The sequence below is a fragment of the Prionailurus viverrinus genome, chromosome F2 (assembly GCF_022837055.1).
Source record: "Prionailurus viverrinus isolate Anna chromosome F2, UM_Priviv_1.0, whole genome shotgun sequence".
Taxonomy (NCBI): domain Eukaryota; kingdom Metazoa; phylum Chordata; class Mammalia; order Carnivora; family Felidae; genus Prionailurus; species Prionailurus viverrinus.
The window spans coordinates 75561577-75587948 of record NC_062578.1 but is presented as its reverse complement, the minus strand read 5'-3'; the positions used below and the strand labels follow the sequence as shown (position 1 = coordinate 75587948).

At 42.5% G+C, this 26372-nt stretch overlaps 1 protein-coding gene and 1 pseudogene across 1 annotated transcript in view; both read left to right on the top strand.

Moving 5' to 3' along the window:
- LOC125156220 (uncharacterized) overlaps window positions 1–26372 on the top strand; it is a 433033-nt gene that overhangs the window by 326866 nt on the left and 79795 nt on the right. The window contains exons 4-5 of the mRNA XM_047841975.1: window positions 8599–8803; window positions 15674–15803. Of these exons, the coding sequence (XP_047697931.1) occupies window positions 8599–8622 (24 nt within the window). The 3' untranslated portion in view covers window positions 8623–8803; window positions 15674–15803. The remainder of the gene's footprint in view (window positions 1–8598; window positions 8804–15673; window positions 15804–26372) is intronic.
- On the top strand, window positions 9144–11655 carry LOC125156219 (60S ribosomal protein L32-like; annotated as a pseudogene).

The following is a 26372-nucleotide window of genomic DNA, read 5'->3' as shown; positions in this document are numbered from 1 at the left end:
GCATTCATTCTGTTACATGCCTGAGGTGCTCTCAGAGGACTCTGGGTCTCTCGAGGTCCGGAAGGTATGGCCCTGTCCCATTAATTGCTGTATTTCTAGCACTTATGCCTATGCTCATTCAAGCTAGTGCTGGATTCAGCTCAAGTTTACCTATAGTTTTTTGGTTGTGTTTTTGTTGTTGTTTTGTTTTGTTTTAATTTTGTTTTATTTTTTATAATTTTTTTGTAATGTTTATTTTTGAGATAGAGACAGAGACAGAGTGTGAGGAGGGAGGGGCAGAGAGAGAGAGGGAGACACAGGATCTGAAATAGGCTCCAGGCTCCCAGCTGTCAGCCCAGGGCCCCACAGGGGCCTGAACCCACGAATTATAGAGTTCATGAACTGAGCCAAAGCCGGACACTTAACCGACTGAGCCACCCAGGCACCCTAATTGTGTTTTGTGTTTTAATGGGTAGCATCTCTTTTGATTGGGCAGTGACCGTAGTTGGCTAGTTCGCAAATATTGTAAATACTGGTACTGGTTAGGTGTTCAGAGGGTGTTGAATGGATACGTTTGATTTTCACAGTACACATGAAGCTAGTGTTTATAACTGCAATCTGCAGACAGGGCAACTGAGGCTCAGGGAGGGTTTATACAACTTCCACATTCCCTCAGAGCATGGGAGAGAGCCGGGATTTGAAATCTGTTCTGTCTATTCCAAAGTCCAAATGCTTTCTCTATTTTGTGTTGGCTGCTATGAGTCTTTTTTAAACAGTCCAGTATTGAATACTTAGGGCATTTGATAACTCGGTTTTTATTTTTTTAACTCTACATCATACAGGAAGGAAAACAACAAATGAATTTGTGCACAGAGCTGGTTTCATAGCTTGCTGTCTGCCAGGCAGGCATGAGCAAGACTTCCAAGGCGTAGTTAGACACAACACACCCTAATCCTTCAAGTTTAAGGCGTTCATATGCAAGTGGAAAATCCCATGATAAATAATCAAAACGGAGTTGACTCTCACCTCCTTTTAAAATCCTCCCTTAAAGATTCGCATGCATCACAATGAAAAACACAAGCTTGAACGACGAGAACATTTCTGTTCCTTACGCCGCCCAATTTGTGGTGTTGTTATGTCAGCCCAGGCTGACTAATACTCAGTGGAAACAGCTTTTTCTGAGGGAAGTCTGGTTGAACCAAGACCACACTAGGCTTAGTTGACCTGTCGTGCAGATACTGGCTAAAAACGGGTAGTTACCAGGTTTCGTATTCTCATGCTCTAAAATAAATGTTGCGAGTCAGTAAACCCTCAGGGGGCCCCAGTCTGTATCACCAATTCTGTAAGAAGAGAAAACAAAAAATGGTTTTGAGAACATGCCAGCTTTGATGGAAATTCTTGGTATTTTATGAGCAAGTAAATTCTCTTTAGTCTTTATCTTCTTTGTAAAATCATGGGAGCGGATAAGAAGATAAGAAGGCTTTTAACATTCAATTCATATTTCAGACTTTTGTGAGAAGGTTCTTCATTTTACAAGGAATTGATATACTCAATATTTATTATTGAGAAGTATGAAGATGTTTGAATATCAATAGAACAGAAGCTCTGGGATGGGCTCGGCATCCGTATTTTGTTGAAAGTTTCCGGCATTATTGTAACGGGTAGTCAAGACTCTCAAACACGCTAAAACTCTGCTTCCAAAGAATTCCACACCATAGGTCTTCACATACGATCCCTCGCTGCTCATAATGCCCTTCTCCCTTCTCCATTTAATGCTCATTAAATGCATTTTCTTTCTGCAAATTTCCTTTTTGACAAGAGGCATTTCAGGCAGAAGAAGCTGATCTCTCTTCCCTGGCCCAGAGAACCAGTTCATGGTTAAGATGCAGTGCTAGCCTCGCCACAGAGTACAAAACATGTTCTATGCCTCTTATATCCCCAGCCCCTAGCACTGTGCAAGCATCGAATGTTAGCAAATAAACTGCTGTTTGACTTTGGATAAAATACTTCATCTCTCTGAGTGTGTTGATTCATCTGGAAGGAACTCTTTCAACTCTGACATCTGGGAATTCACCACAAATAAATCTGCATATCCAAATATTAAGGTATACAATGTAAAAACGTCAACTACGTTTTTAGGAAAGTGTTCACTTAAATTCCTGTTAAAATGCAGAGACAATAGAAAACACTCAAGTCCACCTGGGTGGGGGCAGCAATGGGGTGCTAAGGGACACCTACGTATAGGCGGTGGCTCTCAGATTCAGACGCAGAGAGCTGTCAAAGGCATGGACTTTCTCCTGACCATTGGGTGAAGGAGCTTCAAATCCTTGGATGGGATTGGGTTGTTCTCATACTGTTTTGCCTCATATCTGCCTCACTTTCAGGAAAGAACATTTACCGTCTCTAATTATTAAATTACCCTTGTCTATTCTTATCGACAAACTACCAGTCAAGTCTTTTATGATACACATCTAGTTAAGGAGGCCAATTGGAGATCAGACTCTACAAAGCCGTTCACGGTTACCATGATGAATTCTGCTGATTAAAAGCCCTAACACACTTGCTAGTGCCTCCTTATTGTGCCTGGTCTTTGAGTTGATCTTAGATTTTCTGTTTTTACCTTCTGGTGATGAAGGAAATCTAAGTGTATTTGTAATGCTACCGAGTAGAATTTCCACAATCATAAAATGTCAAATCTCAGTGAACATGTTGCCCACACCTTTACTTTATAGGCTTTGAGGAAAAATAAAGACTTATTGAAGGTTTTTAACCAAGGATTCCCTGTCTAGCACTCCTCCGAGAGCAATGGCATTTATGGCAACTTCTCCTCCCTCACCCTACGAGGGTCACTGTCCTTCAGCTGCTCCCCAGACCCTCGGAGAAAGAGCTGTCCATTCTCAGTCTCTGGTGCAAGCCTTGCTTTCTCCGCACCTCCTTCTCCAACCACATTTTCCAATCACACCTGCCTTCCAGAACTTTCTTTCTCTGACATCAGTGGTCTGTGTTTCTCAACTAGCCCCTTTTTCTTTGTGTATAAAGATATACAAGTTTCCTTCCTCAACCAATCTACTTAAGATAAACAAAAACTGCCTTTTCCTGATTATAGGGTAGCTATGGAAAAACTATAGACCCCTCCCCTCCACTATTCAAGACAGAACAGCATAACCAGAAGTAAAGTAACAAAACAAAATGAAATGAAAAATCACCAAAATCTCAGTGGCTTAACAGAGTCAGGTAGTGGTGTTCAGGGAGATATTTGGGGGCAAGTATCCCGCATAATGGCTCAGCGTTCATGTCCAGTTCAACACAGTCATCGCCCATCGCCGCTGCAGTGGAGGAGAAGGCTGGAGGGTTAAGCACTGGTGATTCGATACTTCCATCCAGAAGCAACTCACAGCCCATTTCTTCTCCCATGGTATTGATCAAAGCAAGTCACATAGCTTCGCTCAAGGGCAGGAAATACACTTCCCCTGGATGACGAAATGAGGGGTATTCCCGGGCCTAAGGGCATCCTACATCCTGAAACCAGGACAGTCTCAGGGAAATCAGACTATGTAGTCACCCTGTGGGGAATGGATATAGGTGGGCCATAGTATTTTCGGCCATATTGGCTCTGCAAGATACTTAAACTTTCCGGCCCTCAATGACTTTGTGAAAAATGAGAATGATACTGCTCTGAAGCTGGTTGTAGTGGTTAAATGATATCATGTTGTACTGGTCAGAGTTTTCCAGGGAAGCAGAGAAGGGAGACGACAGGGGTATGAGGGAGATTTCAGGTAGTTGGCTCACACGACTGTGGGTACTAACAAGTCCAGAATTTCAAGCAGGCTGGAAAGGTGGAAATTCCAGAAAGAGTACTTTTGCTGTTGCAGTCTCGAGTCACAAGGCAGAATTCCTTTCTCCTTGAGGAACCTAAGTCTTTTTTGTAAGCCTTTCACCTAATTAAATGAGGCCCACCTACATTATGGAGGGTAACCTGCTTTACTCAAAGTCTTCCAATTAAATGTTAATTACACCTAAAAAAATCCCTTCACAGCAACATCTAGACTGACACATGATCAACTGAGTGGGCACTAAAGCCTAGCCAAGATGGGACATGAAATTAGCCATCACCCAGCATATAATATTCCTAGCATAGGCTAGCTTCTAGTTAGTGACCAGCAAATGTTAGAATCTTTTCTTGACTTCTTTTTAAAGCATGTATGAGTTTTTTTCAATATAGGCAGATACTGATTTAAAAAACAACTTTAAAATCATCAAACAGAAATATTGTTGAATATTTCACAATATAAAAATTCATCTGGCTGGTTACAGTTATTTGATAGACCATTTGCTTAAACTGAATGACTGAGATTTGCATTTGATAAACTTTGATGAAATACCCATATGTACTTAGAACTCTTCAGGACACTAAGGCTACAAGTAAGACAGGGCCCACCATTATCTGAGATCCCAAGGTCCAGTGGACATGACCTATATGGGAATGTAATTCAGCGGGGTGGATCTTATAACAGTGTAAGTGCACGTCAAGATGCAAGTACTGTGGGGGGAGAAACTAGGTACGACAGAGGGTCACGATTGGTTCCATGAACACGTGAGTTTTATATCGCAGACAGTGTTTGAAAAGCAGACTAAATATGGAACATTGGAAGGCCCAAATCAGGGATATGTGAAGATATTCATGGTGTGGCCTAGTGGTGGGAGACATTCAAAGGACCTGGAAAGCAAAATGAACAGAATGTTGTCTTTCAAAATCAAATTGGACCTCGTCACCTAACTGTGTAGGAGCCTCTGGGGCTCTCCTCTGCCTGTAGGCTGCAGCTGAGCATCTTAACACGGCTTGCTATGTCTTTCACGGATAGAGCCCTTTGAACAGTCCCACACTTGTCTCTGGGCCTTCCTACACACCGTGTACCTGCTGAGGACAGCATGCTAATTTTTCCTGCGGTATTCAGCTTGTCCTCTAAACAAACTTAATTATTTTCTCCTCTGAGCCTCCATATGACCCCACACTTATTTTTTTGTTGGCACATAATTGCCAACATAATTGTTTATGTGTGTCCGTGTCTTTGCCCTATGGAAATAGAGCTTTTTTAGAGAAGGGATCTTTTTTTTTTTATGTTTATTTTTGAGAAAGAGAGAGAGACAGAGCGTGAGTCAGGGAGGGGCAGAGAGAGAGGGAGACACAGAATCCGAAACAGGCTCCAGGCTCCAAGCTGTCAGCGCAGAGCCCGACGTGGGGCTCAAACTCACAAACCATGAGATCATGACCTGAGCTGAGGTCGGACACTCAACCAACTGAGCCACCCAGGCGCCCTGAGAAGGGGTCGTGTTTTATGCACTGTTGCATTGTAGGGTCTAGACCTGTGGCCAGCATTTACTAGAAACTCAGTATATGCTGATACCATCAATAAATTACAAATGAAAACCAAGGGCTAAATGCATAGCTCTTGTTGAATAGAAGGTAATGTATTACAAGTCAAACTCAATATTTGTGACTATTTTAGAATGAGTATTAGTATTTTTCATGATGTTAGTGTCATAACTGGTAATGATGCTGAAAAGGACAAATGTGTTAAAATATTTCTCTTGAGATTCTAAAAAGAATTGCATGTTTTCTATTATGCAAATCGAGAATGTTGAGTCACAAACAGTAGACCATTGCCTTTGGAATTAAGGAAAAGAAAGATGAAAATAAACCTCATCTAGTTTAAAAGCACTTGAAAATGGAAGTCTCAAATAAACACAGCTTTACAGCACAAGCTGGGAAGGACTAAGAAAATATTCTTTTTAAAAAAAAAAACCCTTCAGTTCTGGATTGAGATTTATTCTTCTAAAAAATTATTCCCCTTTATCTCTTGGGAAGATTTGCTACAGGTTTGCCTTCTTATTGTTGTTTTATTTTTTTTCCCTCAAAAGCAACTTTGGTTATTGATTTTCTTTACCCTTTTTGTTCCCACGTTAGTTTTTGCTCCTATCGCTATCATTTGTGGCCTCTACATTCTTTAAGTTATGTCTTTTTTTTTTTTAATTTTTTTCAACGTTTATTTATTTTTGGGACAGAGAGAGACAGAGCATGAACGGGGGAGGGGGAGGGGCAGAGAGAGAGGGAGACAAAGAATCGGAAACAGGCTCCAGGCTCTGAGCCATCAGGCCAGAGCCCGACACGGGGCTCGAACTCACGGACCGTGAGATCGTGACCTGGCTGAAGTCGGACGCTTAACCGACTGCGCCACCCAGGCGCCCTGACATTCTTAATTTTAATGTAGTCTAATTCTTTAGCTTTTTCCTCCTAGTGGCTTTTGTATCTGATTCATGAAATCTTTCCACAGCCAAGAACTTTATTGTTTTACCTTTCACAATTAACGTATAGATCAACAATCCACTTGGAGAAGTGAATTTTCATATAACGTCAGGTGGGAGCCAAGGTTTGTCTGATCACTCAGTTTTGACTTTGTTTTCTCGTGGATATCAGATTGGCTCAGCACCACTGATCAAACTGAACTAAACATGAGTTCATACTGATGTTTCCAATTCGAATCTATGATTGCATGGATCATTCTAACCTCTTGACTTGTTTATCTGTAAATCCTAACTCCAACAGTGGAAAACTGGACTCCTTTTATCATCCATTTACTTAATTGCTCCAGTATGTTACAGTAATATCACAACTGTTCATTTGTACGCCTTTACTGAGATTGTCTCATACATTTGTAATACACTTAGATTCTTTTGTCATAGTCTGCATTCTGTCTTGGGATGTCCCGATCTTGTAAATTAAAAAAAAATGTTTTTTCAACATTATGCTTCACTTTCTGTGCTATAGAATTCTGTAGGTTTTGACAAATACATAACAAATAATGCTATGTCTTTAGCATACACTTATTTACTTTATTAGGCAATTTACAATTGCCTAATACAAGCTATTTTTAGATCTGTTCCCATGCTTATTTGCCATTTTGAATTTATTTGATCTTGAACTTATAGGACTTGTAGGACTTTCTGTAAATTATTTAATAGAAATGTTGTTGAGCATCATTGTCTTTTTTTCCAATTTAATGAAGGGAAGTTTTGTACATTCCATCATTAACAATGCTATTTATGAAGTGTATATGTGCCTTTCCTTATAGATTTCATGTGGCAGTAAGGGAAATTTGTTTTATTCCTAATTTGGTCACAGTGTTAAAATTTAGCCAACAAGTTGGTTGCCTAAAAATACGGAATTATCATCATTTTTAGGCATATTAACCTGTAATTTTTCTTTCTGAAGATATTCTTACTGGGTTGTGGTATCAAGGTTGTGCTGGTATGATAAAATGAAGTGAAAGGAATTTCTTTTTTTATGGTTATCTAGAAGAATTTATGTGTAGTTCAGTTTTTCTTCCTTAAACTGCTGGAAGAATTCATTGCCCTCATTATCAGTCTTTTTTTTCATTAATTTTTTTTTAACGTTTTATTTATTTTTGAGACAGAGAGAGACAGAGCATGAACGGGGGAGGGGCAGAGAGAGAGGGAGACACAGAATCGGAAGCAGGCACCAGGCTCTGAGCCATCAGCCCAGAGCCCGACGCGGGGCTCGAACTCACGGACCGCGAGATCGTGACCTGAGCTGAAGTCGGACGTTTAACCGACTGAGCCACCCAGGCGCCCCTATCAGTCTTATAAGATTATTAATGGACATATAAAATAATAACAAACAAACAACAAATAAAATAGGAAGATTTAGGATTATTTGTATTTTCTATATTCTCTGTGTCAGTTTTAGAAAGTTTTAGGATTTGTCTTTTTAATATAAATTTTCAAGTCTATTGGGAAAAATGTCATTTATTTTATCCTCTTGTCACATTAATGTCTGTCAGATTTGTGGCGACATCCCCTTTTATGGCCCTAATGTTTGTAATTTGTACCATCATTCTTTTCTTGGTAAGTTTTTCAAAATGTTTATCAATTTTTTTCTTCATTTCAAAGAATAGCTTATGTCTGTCTATTTTCTCTCCTTCGTGTTTCTTATTATTAATTTCTGTTTTGATCTCCATCTGATTTCCTCCTAGGAGAAATTTTAATTGTCCCCCCCCTTTTTTTTTGTCAAAATTCCTGAGATGAAATTTTAGATCTTTGAATTCCCACCTTTCTTCTTTTCTATGATGTGTATTTAAGGTTATGAACTTAGCTGTAAGTATACTTTAACGAGATCTCACAACTTCTGACAGACATGTTCATTACATCCACCTCAAAGTGTTTTTGATTTCCTTCAGGATTACTATATTGATTCATATATTATTTATAAGCATATGTGTTAATTTCCAAATAGATATTTGGAATATTTCTGTGTGTTGCTGCTTTCTAGCTTATTTCCCATGTAGGCAGAGAATGAATTCTCAATTGTGTTAATATTTGACATTTGCCGAGACTAGTCTATTGTCCATCATTTGATTCATTTTTGTAAACATTGGATAGGTGCTTGAAAAGATTGTGTTTCTTGAAATTGCTGGTTTCAGTATTCTACATATGTCAGTTTGGTTAGTTTATGAGTTTATCATGATCAATTAAGTTTGTCTGAAACTGGGTTTCACTCTTTATAAAACCCAATTTACTTTTTTTCTTTGCTCTTCTCCCTAGGAATATATAATGATACATTTATAAATACCTGGAGGAGGACATCTTGATTATTTATCAGCACTCCCTTTTCTTGGTCACCAAGAAATCTAAGTTATAAATAGCCCCAACATGATGCTCCATTTAGCTGTTCAGCTCGTCCATCTCCTGGCTGCAATCTTTTGATTTTCTGCACAGATGAATCAGCAAATGTCTTGAGTGATCAAAGGTGAGGCTACCAGGCTCTGAACTGCGCATTTCCTAATCTGTGGAAATTTTGCTTCTTAAATATTGGTTATTTCCCTAGCCATAAAGTCTATGTCATTCTCTCTTGCCCCAAGAGGGTGCCAAAGTTATGATTAGTTTCTCTACTCCTTAGCATTCTCTTTTTGCTAAACTTCTCAGCCTGGAATACGTAAAAATCTATGAATGCCTTGCAGGAAAAAGTGACATAAAATGTTGGATTCACCCCAATGCATTTCCCTTCTCTCTATGGTCCTAATTCTGGCTCCATAAGTGACTCCTTGGTACATTCAAATTTTTTTTTGTATTTTGTCCATCTATTCTCTATGTTCTCAGCAGGAGTTTTAGACTGCTACAAGGTAGGTCTTCATTACCAGAAATAGAACTATTTTTGTTTGTTTGTTTCTGACTTCTTGAATTGAAACTATAACTCATTTAATTCCTATATTGTTGATTCTCATAAATAAATACATATCAGGTCATATACTTCTAAATATCACATTGACTTAATATCTGAGGTTTTGATTTAACTGCTGTATAGTTCATTTCAAAATATCTTGCAATTTTCATTGTGATATTTTTCTTAACCCCTGAGTAATTAAGGATAGATTTCAAAAAAATGTTTAGGCACATGCTTTTTTTTTTTTTTTCTCTTTAAGATACATTTCCGTTACTGATTTTGAAGTCATTTATATTGTTGCCAGAGAATATGCTATCAAAGTGTGGTCCAGGGACTTGTACCGTGTCATCAGCCAACAGTTATTAGAAATGTAAATTCTTTTTTAAAAAAAATACTTATTTCTTTTTTTTTTGGGGGGGGGCATGCGTGCACATGAGCAGGGGAATGGCAGAGAGAGAGAGAGGCCGAGAGAGAGAGAATCCCAAGCAGGCGCTGCACTGTCAGAGCCCTGATGAGGGCCTCAGTCCCATGAACTGCGAGATCATAACCTGAGCTGAAATCAAGAGTCTGACGCTTAACCGCCTGAGCCACCCAGGTGCCCCAGAAATGTAAATTCTTAAACTGCACCTCAATCTACTGAATCAGAATCTCTAGGAATTGAAGCCAGCTATCTTGTGGCTTAAGAAGCTTAATGGGTGATTCTTATTTACAATAAAGATTATTAGAATTTCTTAAGAATATAAGCCTTTCTTTGTGACTTAGTCTGTGGTCAAGTTTTTTAAAGAGACAATGTGTTCATAAAAACAATCCTATCTCTATTTGTTGGGTGTAGAGTTTTACATTACATTCATTGTATTATTCAAATAATTAAATAATTTATATACTTTCCAGTTCTTCAATACTCTTGATCTATCAGTTTCTTTAGAGAAGCATAAAATCATGGGTTTTTTCCCTCTTGCTATATTCATTTATCGCTTCAAGAGATAATAATTGATGTCCACTATGTGCCAAATACTGTTGTTATTTTTAATATTAAGGAGTGAACATCCATTCTTATTAATGCTATTACTTTGAAGTTCAACTTTTAAAAATAATGATATGCCTTTGTCAACATTCCCTTACTTAGGATACGCATCTTATACATTTTCTTACTTATATCTCATTTACTCTGCAATTTTATTTTAGGTGGGTCTCTTGTGATCAATAAGAGGTAGAAATAGATAGTTTTCTTATTATTATTGTTATTGATAACCTTCGTTAAAAGGTTAATTAGTTTATGTGTTGTGATTACAGGCATACTCAGATATATGTCTATCCACTAATCCTTTTTTCCGGATTACTATCCTTTTCTAGTTGCCTCTTTCCCCTTCTTACTTTGTGAGGTTGATGAAAATATATCCCCTTTTTTTATTGTTTTGCTAAAAAAAGCACATATTTCTATTCTCTTTATTGATGATTACCATATGGTTACTAAATATATATTCATCTATTGATTCAATGTGACTTGAACAAGATTGTTTTCCTAGCATTGACAAATTGATTCTAAAATTTATGTGGCAATTCAAAGGACCCAGAAGAGCCAAAATAATCTTTATATAACAACAGAACAAAATAAGATGGCTTTGAACTGCTGTCAGTTTTAGGCTAGGCAAAGAACAGAAGAACAAAAGAAAGGGGAGAAAAGAACCACCAGAATTTTTGATAGAATAAGAAGAAAATGGCATAAAATTTGAGTAATTAAATGTCTAGAGAGAAAGGAGAGTAACGCTAGGGCAGAAAAATTATTTGAAAAAATGAAAGGCCTGATAAACTGAGAAAACTCTAAATGGGATAAGTATAAAAGAAACCAAACAAGGAACATCAAACCAAAAATTTCAAACAACAGTTCTAAAAATTAAAATCATCAGCTAAAAGCAAAAGACCCAGAGAAACCTTGAAATCGATCAGAGATTTAAAGACACAGTTTTGTCACTTCCTTGGGGCAGCCTGCAGAGGTTAGTGGCCATCTCCTACTCAGCATCACGGCTGCCCTCAGACCTCTGGTGAAGCCCAAGATCATTAAAGAGAGGACCAAGAACCTCATCCTGCCCCAGTCAGAAAAAATATGTCAAAATGAAGCACAAGTGGTGGAAACCCAGAGGCATTGACGATAGGGTGCACAGAAGATTCAAGGGCCAGATTTTGATGCTCAACATTGATTATGGGAGCAACCAGGAAACAAAGCACATGCTTCCTGGTGGCTTCTGGAATTTCCCAGTCCACGACGTCAAGGAGCTTGAAGACCTGCTGATGTGCAACAAATCTTACTGTACAGAGCTTGCCCCCGATGTCTCCTCCAAGAACCGCAAGGCCATTGTGGAAAGAGCAGCCTCCTGGCCATCTGAGTCACCAGTTCCAATGCTGGGCTGCACGGCAAAGAAAATGAACACACAGCTTAGCTTATGTGTGTGTGGTATTTGTGTTATTAAAACCATAGAACTAGGGGCACCTAAGTGGCTCAGTTGGTTGAGCATCTGTCTTCGGCTCAGGTCATGATCTCGCAGTTCGTGGGTTCGAGCCCCGCGTCAGGCTCTGTGCTGACAGCTCAGAACCTAAAGCCTGCTTTGGATTCTGTATCTCTCTCTCTCTCTCTGCCCCTCCCCGGCTCATCTCCTCTCTCTCTCTCTCAAAAATAAATAAACATAAAAAAGAAAAAGTAAAACCAGAGAACTACCAAAAAAATTTAAAATAAGTAATAAATGAAAACAGTTTTAGATGGTGTTGGCAAGATGGTGGGATTCAAAGTTCTCTGCTTGTATCTACCTGCGGCACAGTGATTTGGCATCAATCCTTGGGCAAAAGTGCCTTTGTGGGAGCCTTGGGACCCAGGTCGAACATTGTGATACCTGGGTAGAGTCCAAGACCAAGAGCCCGCACCCAGGTGGCTAACTGACTGGTCCTGGCTGCAGACCCAGAAACAGCTCTGTGTCCCTGCAGACTAGGCTACAGCCCCATTTGGTTGTCACGAACACCATATGCTAAGGGACCGGGAGGAGTCACACCCACCCATACATTTAGTAATAGGCCACAGCCCTTACTTAGTCTGGGCTGTGGACCCTGAAGCCATGACCTGGCTTCAGACTCTCTTAGTCTCGGTCTGGGAGCCCCTGGACACAACCCACCCTGAAACAGCCCTTTAACTGAGCTCCAGCCACTCCCAGCTAGTCCCAGGGCAGTCCTGCCAGTCCAGAGATCCCAGCAAGAGGCACTCCCGCCGGCACCCCTGGAGATCCTAAAATGTCGCTGTGCTTGGCTCCAGACCATCCAGACACGGTCTGTGAGAAGTCCTGCTGGTCCAGGGACCTGACAGGGGGCAAGCCCATCATGCCCCTGAAGGGAAGCCCAACAACCTAGAAATGATCCTGCGACTCGGCTCTAGTCCCTCCCAGCCACTAACTGCCACAGTCCCACTGACCCAGGTGCCCCGTGGGAGACCTGGCCATTCGTTGCCCCCCAGAGGCAGAGCAGACAACCTGGAGGCAGCACCAGATCCTGAAATGGCCCCGCGACTCTAACCCCTGCCAGTTGTGGGACATGAGCAGTTCTGTGAACCCAGTAGCCCAGCAGGACACACACCTGCCCGTGCCCCCAGAGTGAGCCCCAAACCTCAGACTGACTACAAATCCTGAAACAGCCTCACAGTCCAGCCCCAGCCATGCCCAGCCATTGCCAGAGAGACCTGCCGCCTCAGATACCGGCTGCAAGGTATGCCCATCACTGCCTCCAGAGGCAGGTATGCAGACTCTAATCTTGGCTGTAAAATCTGAAGCAGCCGTGGTACATGGGTCCAGCCCCCTCAGCTATGATTGGGTGCCACTATTGCCCTCTCAAGGGGCCACCCAATGACCAGGCAGGAGTCCTCTCAGGGAATAGGTAGGGGCCACACCTACCACATACCTGGTATCAGGCCAACTGTCTGTGGACCCAACTGAGGACTCTGAAATGGACCTTTGACTCAGCGCCACCCTACTGAGCAAAGTCCTGGAGGCATTTCCATCTACTCAGGGACCAGACAAGACCCATGCCCGCCCAACTCCCTGGTGACAGGTCCACCAACCACAGATACCACTGCAAACCCAGCAATAGCCCAGATAGTCCTGGATCCAGCCCAGTATGACGATGATTCCAGAGGCAATGCCGTCTGGCAATGCCCAGGAAACTGACAAGCAAAAGTCTTTATCTGCTGAAACCAGTCTATAACGACTAGAAGAGCTGTTGGCTCCTTCAAATGCACAGAACATTTGGGCTACATGGGTCATGAAGAATCAGGCAAATATGACACCACCGAAGGAAACTTACAAAGCTCCATTAACTCCAAGGAAATGGAGACCCAGAAACTGCCTGACAAATAGTGCAAGATAATCATCCTCCAGGAAGACATAACAATCCAGATTAATTATTATATTAGTCAGGATTCACCAGAGAAACATAACCAGTAGGATGTGTATACATATACACAAAAGAGATTTATTGTAAGGACTTGTCTTATGCTACCACGGAGGCTGACAAGCCCAAAGATCTATAGTCTGCAAGCTGGAGACTCCAGAGAGCTGATGATATGGGTCCAGTGTGTGTCCAAAGGCCTGAGAATCAGGAGAGCTGATGGTGTTGTTCTCGTTCAAAAGCTAGCAGGCTTGAGACTCAGCAAAAGCCCGTGTCCTAGTGTGAGTCCAAAGACAGGGGACAATTGGTGCTTCAGGAAAAAAGCAGTCAGGTAGAAGAACCCCCCTTTATTTGGGGGAGGGTCAGTCCTCTTTTTCTATTCAGGTCTTCAACTGATTAGATGAGGCCCACCCACATTAGTCCAGGCAATCTCCTTCACTCAGTATATCAATTTAAATATTAAACTCAACCAAAAATATCCTCGCAGAAACACTTGGAATAATGTTTGACCAAATAACTGTGTGCCCCATGGCCCAGCCAAGTTGATATAACACTAACCATCACACTTAGGCATTTACTAACAGAGTTCCAAACTTCATAAAGCAAAATATGGCAATACTGAAGTTAAAAATATCCATCTCTATAATCATAGTTGGAACTGTTTTCATCCTATTCCAGTATTTGGAACACTAAGACAAAAATCTCAGTGTACTCATCCAGTGAATTGTTCACTTCTGATATTAGACAGCCCTAGATTTTCCATTTGGTTCATTTCTGTCGTTCTCATTTCTCTGCTAAGAGTCTCCATTTCCTCATATGCCCACCCTTTCCATGAACGTGATTTCAAGCGCTGTTTGCATGTTTTCGTCTGCTACTTCCATCATCTGGATTTTTCCAGGACTGTTTCTATTGACTACTTTTTGCCTTGATTGTGGGTCACATTTTCCCACATGTCTTGCACTTGTAGCATATATATTTTTACTGTATGTTCAGCCTCATGAATAATCATCCAGATGTTTAATCCACTTGGATTATGTTCCAACAATGGCATTTGTGTGTGAGAACCATAAAGTTTAAAACGTTTTCTCAAACTCTCCTGACAGAGATGCCCCAGAGACCGTCTTCACACTCAGATCTATTTACCTTTTCACCAAAGTAATTTCCCTTAAGGACATCATTATACTGGCTGTTCTGTTAACATATGCTTCATGCTGCTGTTATACGGCTACATGGTGATGATGTATATGTCCCCAAATGGTTGTCATAATTAAAATTATTCTCCTCCTACATGTTCTTTCAGTAGGTCCTCTAGGCAAAGAGAGAAAGACCAGATGAGACCAGGAAGCCTAGAGAGACTCATTATCAGGAAGATTTTCCCACCAAAAGTATAAAGATGGCAAAATGAAGAGGGCCCCCTTCATCAGAAAGTTGAGTTTCTGGCCCGTATCTCCGTTGGCACCCAGAACAAGACCGCAGGCATCTCATTATTTTAAACTTGGTTTTCCTTTGTTGTAATAACTGCAACAATGCTGACCTCGTGGGATTATTTTAAGGATTAAAGGAGATGAATTGTGTCCGTATTTGGAGTTCACGGTAAATACTTGATAAGCACTTGTTGAATCCGAATATAAGACCGTTACATAGGACATCGGAAAAAAGCAAAACTCGGGCGTTGGGTATAAAAAAACGAGGAATCTCTGGTAGCTGGTGATTGGGTGCATTTCCACCTCAACTTGCTCCTTCGTGAAAGGGGGGGCTCCTCAGCTGCCCCCTGAGGAAATGGGACAGGTGAACTGCAGTGATCCTATAAAATGGCGAACGCGGTGCCCGCTATAAAGTCTCCCTGTAATTAATATTAGAACTTTTTGCTTAACATTAATTTTTTTATGTGATCTTCCACAGATGCATTATGTTCTCATTTTCTGGAGCTTTAGGGCAAAAAAGCACCGCTCCGTTTAATCCGTCTTCTCTCCCCCACACATGCGCTCCCTCCTTCCTGACGGTTTTCCTTTCTCTGTTTTCTTTCTGCTTTAGGCTCAAGTGGATTAACTACTTCTGAGCATTAGAGACTGAGATGAATCCTCCCGAAGAAATCTCATCACAGATGGTTCGGAGCTGCACTGATTAGAATGCTTACTGTTCCAGCACTAGGACACGTTTAGAGGTGAGAAAGATAAAAACATTTCTTTCTTAAGCTGAGGATTTCCCAGAAGGTAATAGGAAAAGAGTCTAAATCAAGGTTAAAAAATGAATACATTATCTGTTTGATGTTTACCCATTGGCAGGTCTTATAAGTTAAGAAGAAAGTAATATCTTTGAGGGGGTTCACATTTAAAATCAGTTATGAACAAAATCTGATGGCATTGAGTGTTTGCATTAGATAAGCTCCCCAAAGCCTAATTCTCAAAGTCAAAGATTTTATATTTCCATTACTTTTCCTTTCGACCATTCTACCAATGTGATGAAAGTGTACTGGATTCACAAAGAGGTTCTGGACAGCTGCTTATTAACTTTGCAACCTTGGGCATTTCACAGAAACCTTGCGGGTGCCCTGTTTATTTGCAAAGTGAGAGAGTTAATGCCACTTATCGGCATCCTTTCTCTCTTCTGGTCCTACTGTTCCTGTCCTGTCCTGTCCTGAGTCCTCAGTATTGCTCTCCAAAGCAGTTAAAAAATAATAATAAATCCTTCCTCCAGGATCCCCATCTCCAGTCAACAGTTTCCACCGTCCTGAAATTATTTTTTTGTAAAATGAAAATGTGATATCAAAAAACACTCTTTGGGGTGCCTGGATGTCTGCTGCCAAGGCCGTTAAGAGGCAAATGTACTTCTGGGTCAACGACCTTGAAGGCTGTGGGATCCTGCTGACATAGGTACAACTGGAAGGAGAGATGTTCTATCCCTATTGGCCTATGCGCGAGTGAAAAATAAACCATTATGATGTTACACCATGGAGCACTGGGGGCTTCTTTGTTATCACAGCACATCATGGCATAGCCTGACTGATAAAGTTGCCAATATTTTAAAATTAAGAAGTTTCACGTAAGAATCATGAATCCTAGTTTTATTTGGAAAAACTAGAACATTTCTGATGGTGGGTTTGGACCCTTGAATAGCAGCAATCTACTGTACCTTGTGTTCAGCTGGAACACGTGTGATCTCTTTCCCACCACTGCCTTTCCCTTCTGCTTCTCTTGTTGCCATTATCTGCCCAACTATTGTTCTGTGTATTTGAGTTTGCAACCCCTGGTCTACAAAATATAATTCCAACCAATGTAGCATAACAGGCCCTTCCTGACTTGGGCTCACTTGTCCTTACGATCTTGCACCAAAATGCACTGGTCACCTTGCATCTGAAGTTGCTCAAAGATTTCATTGCCTTCCATGCCTCTGATATTTTGGGTATTTTGGTCTCTTGGCATCTACGGTCCTTGCTGCATCGTTAATTTGGCGGCTACTTCTCCATTTGTCAATCTCCAACTCCTATCTTACCTCTTTGGGAAATCCTTCCCATGCCTTTTTGGCACTTCTCCCAAGCAGAACGATTTCTCCATGTTAACACTTACCCTCTTGTCTTTCTTGTGTATGTTCTAATTCCCAAACCCAAGCACAGTGACTGGCACAGAGCAGGTGCGTAGCCCATGCTAACAGGGTAGTTGCTGAAGTATGGCATTTGTTTTTCAAGTTTCAGAGCAGCGCACGCACAGGGTGATGATTCAAATAGCACAGAAAAGCTCATGGCGGAAGAAATGCTCCCCCCTCCCCGCTCTTAATGCCGCTAATCAGAAACAGCCTCTTTTTCATACCGTTTCTGCTTTATTTATTCCATTGTTGTTCTCCATTACTCTAAGTACTACATTTGAAACTGTATTTCTTGACTTATTGTTTTCCTCCCATCTCACCCACCTCTCCCCAGCATCTCAGACTACTGCTGCTAGCTTTACGCTCTGCCAGTTGCCTTTAAAACTCTCATCGTAAGCGTTAAGTTCTGTTTTCTGTTCCTCTCAATAGTGTCTCTTAAATTTAGCCTCTTCTTTCCTTTCTGCCACATCCCCCTCTTGCCCCCATAGCCTCATTCTGTAGACATCACTGGCTGTCAAGGATGTTCATATCAAGACTGTACTTTCACCCTAATCAGATCTTCTCTGATTTATGTATTCATTTGGTTCAATACCTTTGTCCTTACTGCACAGCCAGATGCCCCTCCCCGACACCTTCCAACCTCTCCCTTCGCACCCCTGCCCCACGCTACCTTCCCAGCAGACCCATTTCTGACAAAAGCAAGGAACAACCCTCTTCTGCTCTGGAGGCTTCCGGCCCAATCTGTTTTCCTCTCCTTGCGAGCCTACTCATTCTGTTATTTCCTAAATCATCATGAAAGCAGGGCAGCTGAGAGCTGAGTCAGGGACTGTCCCAGGCACTCTGCGTGTGAAAAGAAATATGTCTTATAAGCTAAGTAAATCAGGAGTCAACATTTTTCTTTATAGACACAGATTAGACTTAATGGGCTGAATTAGTAAATCCAGAAAGGGACCTGTCCGAGAGCCAAGTCCATCATCTTTATAACAGTGTGGTGTTTTGAGAGCATAACTCTATAGTCCTTACAACTCAGCACTGTCAGGATCACTGAGGAGGCAGCCACTGTAAGAGAGGGACGGGTAATTTTTTTCCACTTCGGTTTTTACAATGCAGTTAGCCCAGCTGTGGAAGGTTGAAGTCTTGGATTCCTGATCCAGAACTACCAATTCTTTGGCTGGACTAATCAAACAAATGGGCTTAATCTCTGTCTGAACTCCTCCATCACTTTCTAGGTCATTACCAACTCTAGTTGACAAAGATGTCACTCCCCTGGTGAAGATTCTTTGGACTCCTTACTCATTTCTGCTGTCGCAGTCACCTCTGGGTACCATAGATGAAGGGGCTCTGGTGACTTTCTGAATGAGTATTGTTGTTTAATCTACCTAGCACTTATCCCCCCTCCTTTCAGCAACCTAACTCTGATTTTTCACGGAAACACACTCTACCTATCCACATATGTGACATTGGTGTGGCTCACCTCAACCTCCAGTTCTGGATAAGCATGTGACTCAGCCTTGGCTAAGGGGCACACGCCACCATTCTGGCCACCAGATCAAGCTCCAAACGGGCATGAACAAGTCCAAGTGACTCATACTATCTTTCAGGTGTGCTCTGGGAGAGAACTCTTAGAATAGAACCAGTACTGAGACTACAGAGTTGAGAAATGGGTTAAAAACCATGCTCTCATGTCATCTCCTAACTTGAATTCTCTTGAAAGCAGAGCCTAAGATGAGAACTTAGGTTCAGGGAGTTTATTTGGGGAGGTTCTTCCAGGAAGGAGTGAGGAAGTAGGGAGAGTGGGAATGAGGAAAAGGAGAGCCAGTGTAAAGGCGTGTTTTCGTGTTTCGAGAAACATCTATTGAGGATGTCCTTAATCCCACGGGAGAGATACAAAGACAATTCCCCCTCAAAGAAACTCTGGGTATTATTTTACATATAATGATGCCTATGGTTGCTGTAGTCAGTTTGTGGTCAGCATGCTACTGAAGCTCACAGAGGGAGGACAGAGTTAGGAAATCCAAGAAAATTGGAGTGAAGTCATGCCAGAGCCTTGACACTTGGTGCCTGCTCACTTCTGGACGAATTGTTACATGACATAGTCACATTTTGCTGTTGGTTAAACTGGCCTATATTGGGGTTCTTGCTACTCTATAGCCAAAATTATCTTGACTGATATGCTTACTACTGAATGTATTAGAATGAGGAGGGACGAAGAGAAGTGAGAGCAACAATGAAGTTTTGACCTTGGTGGCTGGGCCGATGATGAAGCCGTTCACTGAGACAAGGAACACTCTAAGAGGCCCAGACTTGGAAAATGGATGATAACTTGAGTATTTAATATGTTGGACTTGAGATGCCTGCTTGACATTCACTTGGAGAAATCCAGGGAGCAATCTGACATGTAGATGTGGATCTTTGGGTTTAGACAAGTTTAGGGTACCACGTACATGGGTGAGAGTTGAAATGTGTGATGACTCAGACCACACACAGAGAGATGGCCAGGTGAGCAAAGAGACATAAATCAGCAGAGGTATATCAGAGTCCTTTTAAGTCATTAAAAAAAAAAAAAAGTTGATGTGCTTGGGGGAAAGTAATCCAAACTAGATGTATAAGGTGATAGACTCTAAGAAATGAGACTCATACCTCATTCCTTGAGGATTTCATCCCAGTGCACCACAGGTCAAAGTGGGCTCCAGTAAAGAGATAAAGCAGGAAATTATACGCACAATCTCTCTGAGGTGATGGGCTGTGCACTTTGCAATTGGGTCTCAACAAGAGCATAAGAGAACAGGAGGATACAACGAGAGAGAATGGACGTGCCCAGAGTCCTCACTCTCTGCCAGGGATCGCACGTACCATGTGCCATTTCACCTTGTGGCCCCCCTGTGGGATAGGCACTGTTGTCGTATTCATTTCACAAGGGAAGCAAAGAGGCTCAGAGAACTTAAACAACTACCCACAGTCACGTGCCAGCAGGTGATAGGACCCACAACCCAGAACCCCAGTCTGTCTGATGCTAAAATCTTTGCTATCTCCACTACTGTATGTAGTCTCCATTAGGGATATACTGCATGTTCTTGTAGAATAGTAGTTTGTATATATATTTACCTTCCTTGTAGGCTGCTGGTGGCATATTTCAAACTTCTTTTCTAATTATGAATTACATAAGCAACGTAGTATAGTATATTATGAGTAGATTTGCCTATGAGGAAAAGAGAATATCTTTTGAATAAATGATAAATGTTGGCTAGATCATAGATTGATCCTTCATGATTGTGATAACTCAGATCACTATTAAGCAGATAATTGCCTCCCTAACCCACTCACTGTGGGTAGAGTATATTTTCTACCCATTAATGTTGGGCTTGACCATATAACCTATTTTGATAAAGGGATGTTAATAGACATGAAACAAGCAAAGACTTAAGATGTCCTTATGGGGGGTGGGCTCTATCCCCTTGCACGTCTAACCATTACCATGAGGAAAATGGGCCCCAGGAAACCTGCTGGCCCCACATGAATGAGAGACACATGGAGGGGTGTTGCTGCCACTGACCCATGACCAGCAGCGTGAAGCAGAGCCACCAGAACTGCCTACAAAGCTGTGGTTGTGTGGATGGACACTTACCATTCCATGCTACCGAGGTCTGGGACCGTGTGCTATGCAGCAGGAGCCAAATGATGCAATTATTATCAATATAAATGACATTTCTCGATCTGATGCATCCATTAATTCAATATTTATTTGACAGTTACTGTAGTGGGACCCAAATACAAGTGATGAAGACAATAGGCACAGCCACGTCATCATAGCTTAGTAGAGGAAAGAAGTATTTAAATAAAGCATTGCAACAATATCTTGTTAGAATTCTGCAGGGGAATGATAGGAGGGTACAGAAACCATAGCACAAGCATCATCCCATTGTGGGTTTATGGTCAAGAGAGATTCCTGGAAGAAGTAACATCTCATCTGTCACCTGAGAAGGAAGTGATATTAAAGTTAGTTGGGAGAGGAGGACACTTGGGAAGGAGAGAAGGTGGGGGGAAGAGAGGACATTGCAGGCGTCCTGCAGAAAGAAAGGACAGCATGTGCAGTGTCCCAGGGGGCAGAAAGGACAAAGACTATCAGGGAATGTGAAAGCTTTTCAATAAAATGGAGACAAAAGGGATCAGAATGGATGGATGGCTGATCTCAGATCTCAGATCATGTAAGCACTGTAAGTCTTGTTAAGTCTTGTTAAGAAGTTTGGACTCTGGGGCACCTGGGTGGCTCAGTTAAGTGTCCAACTCTTGATTTCGGCTCACTTCATGACCTCACAGTTCGTGAGTTCGAGCTCTGCATCAAGCTCGGTGCTGACAGTGGGGAGCCTGCTTGGGATTCTCTCCCTGCCCCTCCCCTGCTTTCTCTCTCTCAAAATAAATAAATAAACTTAAAAAAAAAGTTTGGACTTCATGAAAAGAGAACTAGAGAAATTGTTTCATTAAACTTTAAAAAATCGGATGATTTTTCTCCTTCCAAAATTATAAATAACTTAGTTTATTCAAATAACACATTTTGAAAATTTTAGGGCAAAATAAAAAAAAAATTAAAGATCTCTTCCAAAATCAACACACCCACTCTAATGATGAACCACTAGAGCATTTCTAATTAACCAAGAGCTCATTTTATGTTCCTGATCGGCACACTCGGAGAGCCATGTGGATAATTTAATGTGAGGGTGTGAATGTGTGCTTCCCTCTGCTCTTTATTTCATGCTTCAGATGTTGCCATGGGTAACCAAAATCTGTTCCAGAAATTGACAGTTAGTTCGTGCTTACACAAAGGCGGGCAAAGAAGAAGAAAATCTTTCACAGCCCATAATTTCCCCATGACCTGTCCTCTTGGAGTCTTCCCAGGTCCCAGTCATCCCACGAGCTTCTCCATCTGGAGACTATAAACTCCACAAGGGTAGGGACTCTCCTGTTCCTTCCCTGAAACCCCAGGATATAACACGGTTCCTAGCACACAGTAGGAACTCAATGTATGTTTGTCGAATAGGTGAATAAATGGATGACTGATTGACTTGCTCATGCAAATCACAGTGAGCCAATCCAGGTAGGTTTCCTTTACTAGACTGAGAGTTTCTTGAGGTCATGAAGCAGGTGATGCCCTTTTGTATGCCTTCAGTACCTACCACTGTGCCTCCCAGGTCATAGATATGTGGCTAAAGTCTTACTGGATGGACGGGTGGGTGGGTGGGTGGGTGGGTGGGTGGGTGGATGGATGGATGGATTGGTGAATGAATGAACGAATGAGCAAATGAATGAATGAATGAGGTGAATTGCAAGTACAGCATCTGCTAACCAGAAATAAGTTGGAGTCCAAAATATTAAGTATGAACACAGAAACAGATTCATTTAAGAAAAGTAGGTTAATAGCCAAGGCAGAGGTTGAAAGACATGAGAAGAACAAACGAAAAGGGGAAAAGTAAGTAACCCAAAACAAAGAGAGTGGAGGAGCATGCCTTGGCTCACTCTGTCCTGTACACCTGGGACAGTTTCAGCTCCTGAATGCCCTCAGGCCTTGTCTGTCTTCTCTGTTGAACTGTTCCTTCCTCAGTTATTAAGACATGGCCTGGATACATCAGTGTGATGTTTAAATTCCTGTAATGATGAAGGTGATAATAATCACCTAGACTAAATTACTTTTCATTTTTCCCTCAAATCCACAGAAAAAGAGGGGAGGTGTGGACAGAACATGAGTGTTTCCCGCTTAATTTCTTTGATATTGCTGAGCCAAGCCTTGCGCCTTGTAGCGAAAGAAGACCTGGTCTGATGACCTTGACGTTGCCTGTGGTTTTGTATAAGTGTTGAGCTCCTCGCCTTCTCCACACTGACTCTTTCAGAGAACCCAGCTGGATGGCACAACATTTCATCCGGGCACCGAGGAGGACCAGAAAGCCCCACTGCTGTGCCTGGGAAGACTCTGGCCAGCATGGTGGGGCCCCAGGGTATATACCCCTGTCCTGAATCACTGCGTCCCCTGGTGGGCTGATTGCAATTCTGGCAACATGGTAGAGAGGAAACAAAAGTCCATGGAGACATTCCTATGTCATCACTGGCTGGTGAAGGTCTTCTGGGTGCTTTGTGGCTTTCACATTATGAAGACTATGGATGAGGAAATGTCTCTGGTTATATTTATAGTGTGGACTGTGTGTTTACTTGTCCATCCTAATTCGAATAACAGACATTGCCTCACCCATGTGCTGCAACACCCGTCTTTCATTCACTCTGTAAACACTCATCGGGGGAGCATAGGTTTGTTCTAGGCTTCTCTAGTCCTGATGAGGTGCTCTGCAAATATCCCCAGCTGGAGATCCAACCTCCCTGAGAACTGGCCTGGTGAGGAAACAGTATCTTTCTCCCTATCTTCTACCCCAAACACTTACGGAGGGGTAGCTCTGGGCACAAAGGACTGGAGAGGATGGAAAATATGTATTGAACATCTACACTGTGACAGGCATGTGCCCAATCACGTACTTTTTTCCCCAGCCAAACACCATAAGATAGATATTCTGGTTTGTTTTCCACAGCAGAAAATAGATGTTTGGGAATATTGCATAACTTGTCCAAGTTCATACATCCATTAAGTGGCTAAGTAGTAAAGGTAGGAATCACCCTTGGGTCTACTGACTCTTTCCTACACAGCTAGCTGTCCCCAGGGTGGCTCTAGCATCTCACTTCTCCTAAGGTGGTGGCAGGCTTCTCCTCCTGGAGAAAGCAGTCCAAATTCCAGCAATACCTAGATCTGGTGTCCACATTCTCCTGTTCTCCCCCTCTGCCTCCATTCACTACCCTCCCGAGCTTTCTCTCAGGAAGTCACGGCTGGACGTCACTGACACTTCGGTGCCATTAAAGTCACAGTGCCCCCCTCTGTTAGAAGATCTCAGTTCCCCGATAAGCTCCCTCTGTGGAAGGGAAATCTGTTCATAGTTCAGCAAATTTAAGGCAGTGTCTGGGAGGAGGGAGGGTTTTCTGAGAGGGCTCCACAAAGGTCATGACATTCTCTGCAAGGTCCCAGAAACCACACTACAGGCTCAGCTGTCATTCTACTCATAGCTGACCAGTCCAACCAAGTGAAGATCATAAAATTAACAGTACAAAGGGTCTAATAGAGAGCTCCTTAGAGGCACCGAGAGGTTACAGATGCAGGTGATGATGGGAAGGGGAGACGGAGAGGCCAGGCAGGCGGGGACCTCAACTGTCCCATATGTAAGGCTGTCCCTGGGAGGTCCAGAGTCCAAACAACTCCCTTTCAGGGAGGAGGCACAGCAGGGTCAGGGAAGCACTTGGCATGTCTACTAACAGAATGGAGGTGAGTTTCCGGCGCCCCAGCTAGCAGGAGGTGGAGGGAGGGAGAACTGGTGGAAATGAAAGAAGGGTTGGAGGCAAGAGTCACATCCAAGCATCCAAGTCATGGGCCATACCTGAAATCTGATTGGAAGAGTAATGGAAAAGCATTTTTTTTAATTATGTTTTAAGAATTGCTCAAATGTTTATTTTTGAGAGAGAGAGAAGGAGCTGGGGAGGGGCAGAGAGGGAAAGGGGACAGAGGATCTGAAGCGGCCTCCTCACTGACAGCAGAGAGCCCAATGTGGGGCTTGAACCCACGAACCGTGAGATCATGACCTGAGCCAAAGTCAGATACTTAACCGACTGAGCTTCCCAGGTGCCCCAGGAAATCATTTTAAATATGAGATTATTACTTGAGCATTAATATTATAATACAGCAGGATTTCTAAGGTTCTGAGCTAGTAAGGTTGCACAGGCAATAATTAGATAATAGCTCTGTAGGTTAAGCTCTCGTCAATGGGAGGAGTCTGGCTGAGCAAGGCTGGGTAATACGTAATATGCCCAGAAACCCCAGCCTAGAAGCTTCCAGTGGGCCTTCTCACCCCCTCCAGAACACAGAGCCTATTATCAGGCTCTCTGGGATCAATTCCTGCCTCCACCCCTTACTAGCTGTGTGACCTTGAACAAATTAATCAACCTCCCTGGGCTTCGCCCTCCTCATCTTTAAAATGAGGACGATAATAATAGGATCTCACATGGTGATAGGAGCATTTCACGAGTTATCATATATGCTCATAACAAAACCAGGCACATGGTAAGAGCTATGTGAGTGTTAGCTGTTAGTATGACTATTATCACATCAGATTTTCAGGGCCAACGGAGGAGACGGACATACAGGAGGACCTTTGTCCTCAATTTAGAGCTAAGGAGACATGATCTCACTTTGATAAAAAATATATATATATGCACTCAGGTCCACAATACACCATGGAAGCAGTTATGCAAAGGTGACATCTGGATGTGCTTAAAGAGGGGACAGCACAGGACAAGGACAACAGCCCCAGGTGACCAGTAGGCAGAGGACCGGGAATTTGGCTCACGAGCAAGTCCTTCGTGCTTCTCAATTTGCATCAGTTTCTCTGCAGACTTGTGGTTTCTTCATCCACCGACCGTTGAGCGTTTTTGGCGAGTGCCCCAGCAGATCGCTCATGCGGGTCTGCCTGGTCCACATCACATCACTTCTGCAGGCTGTCTGCGCAGGGGGTGGGGCGGGCCAGGCTGCGGCTGCTCTAGGGAGCCCAGGCGGAACGTGCAGGCTTAGGAGTCCCCGAGGTGTCCTCCTCTGAGCCTTGGTTTTCCCTTCTGTCAAGTGCTTGCCTCACAGGACAGCTAGCTGTGAAGAATGAGCGTCACGACACGTGCGAAGTGCCCGCTGCATCGCATCGCGTGCGGTCAGCGTGTGGCCCTTCACTGCTGTCACCCATGGCAAAGTTCCAAATAAGGAACGAGCTGAGGGGGAGTCTTCTTTAGTCTGTAGAAGCTGCCACCCACTAACACTGATGGCAGAGATTCCAGAGTCATTGGGAAGATTTATGAATCCAAAAACCATTTATTGACCACTTACTTGCAATAGCTCCTTCATAGATATTGAGTTCTCGCAACAGCCTTAACAGATAAGTGCTATTATTACCTCCATTTTAGGTGAGAAAACTGAGGCTCCGACAGGCAGAGCAAATTGGCCCAAGATTGGAATTTGGACGTGTCTGATTCTAAAACGTTAGCTTCAGATTCGCTCCCTCCCGCGAGCCTTTGTGATTGCAAC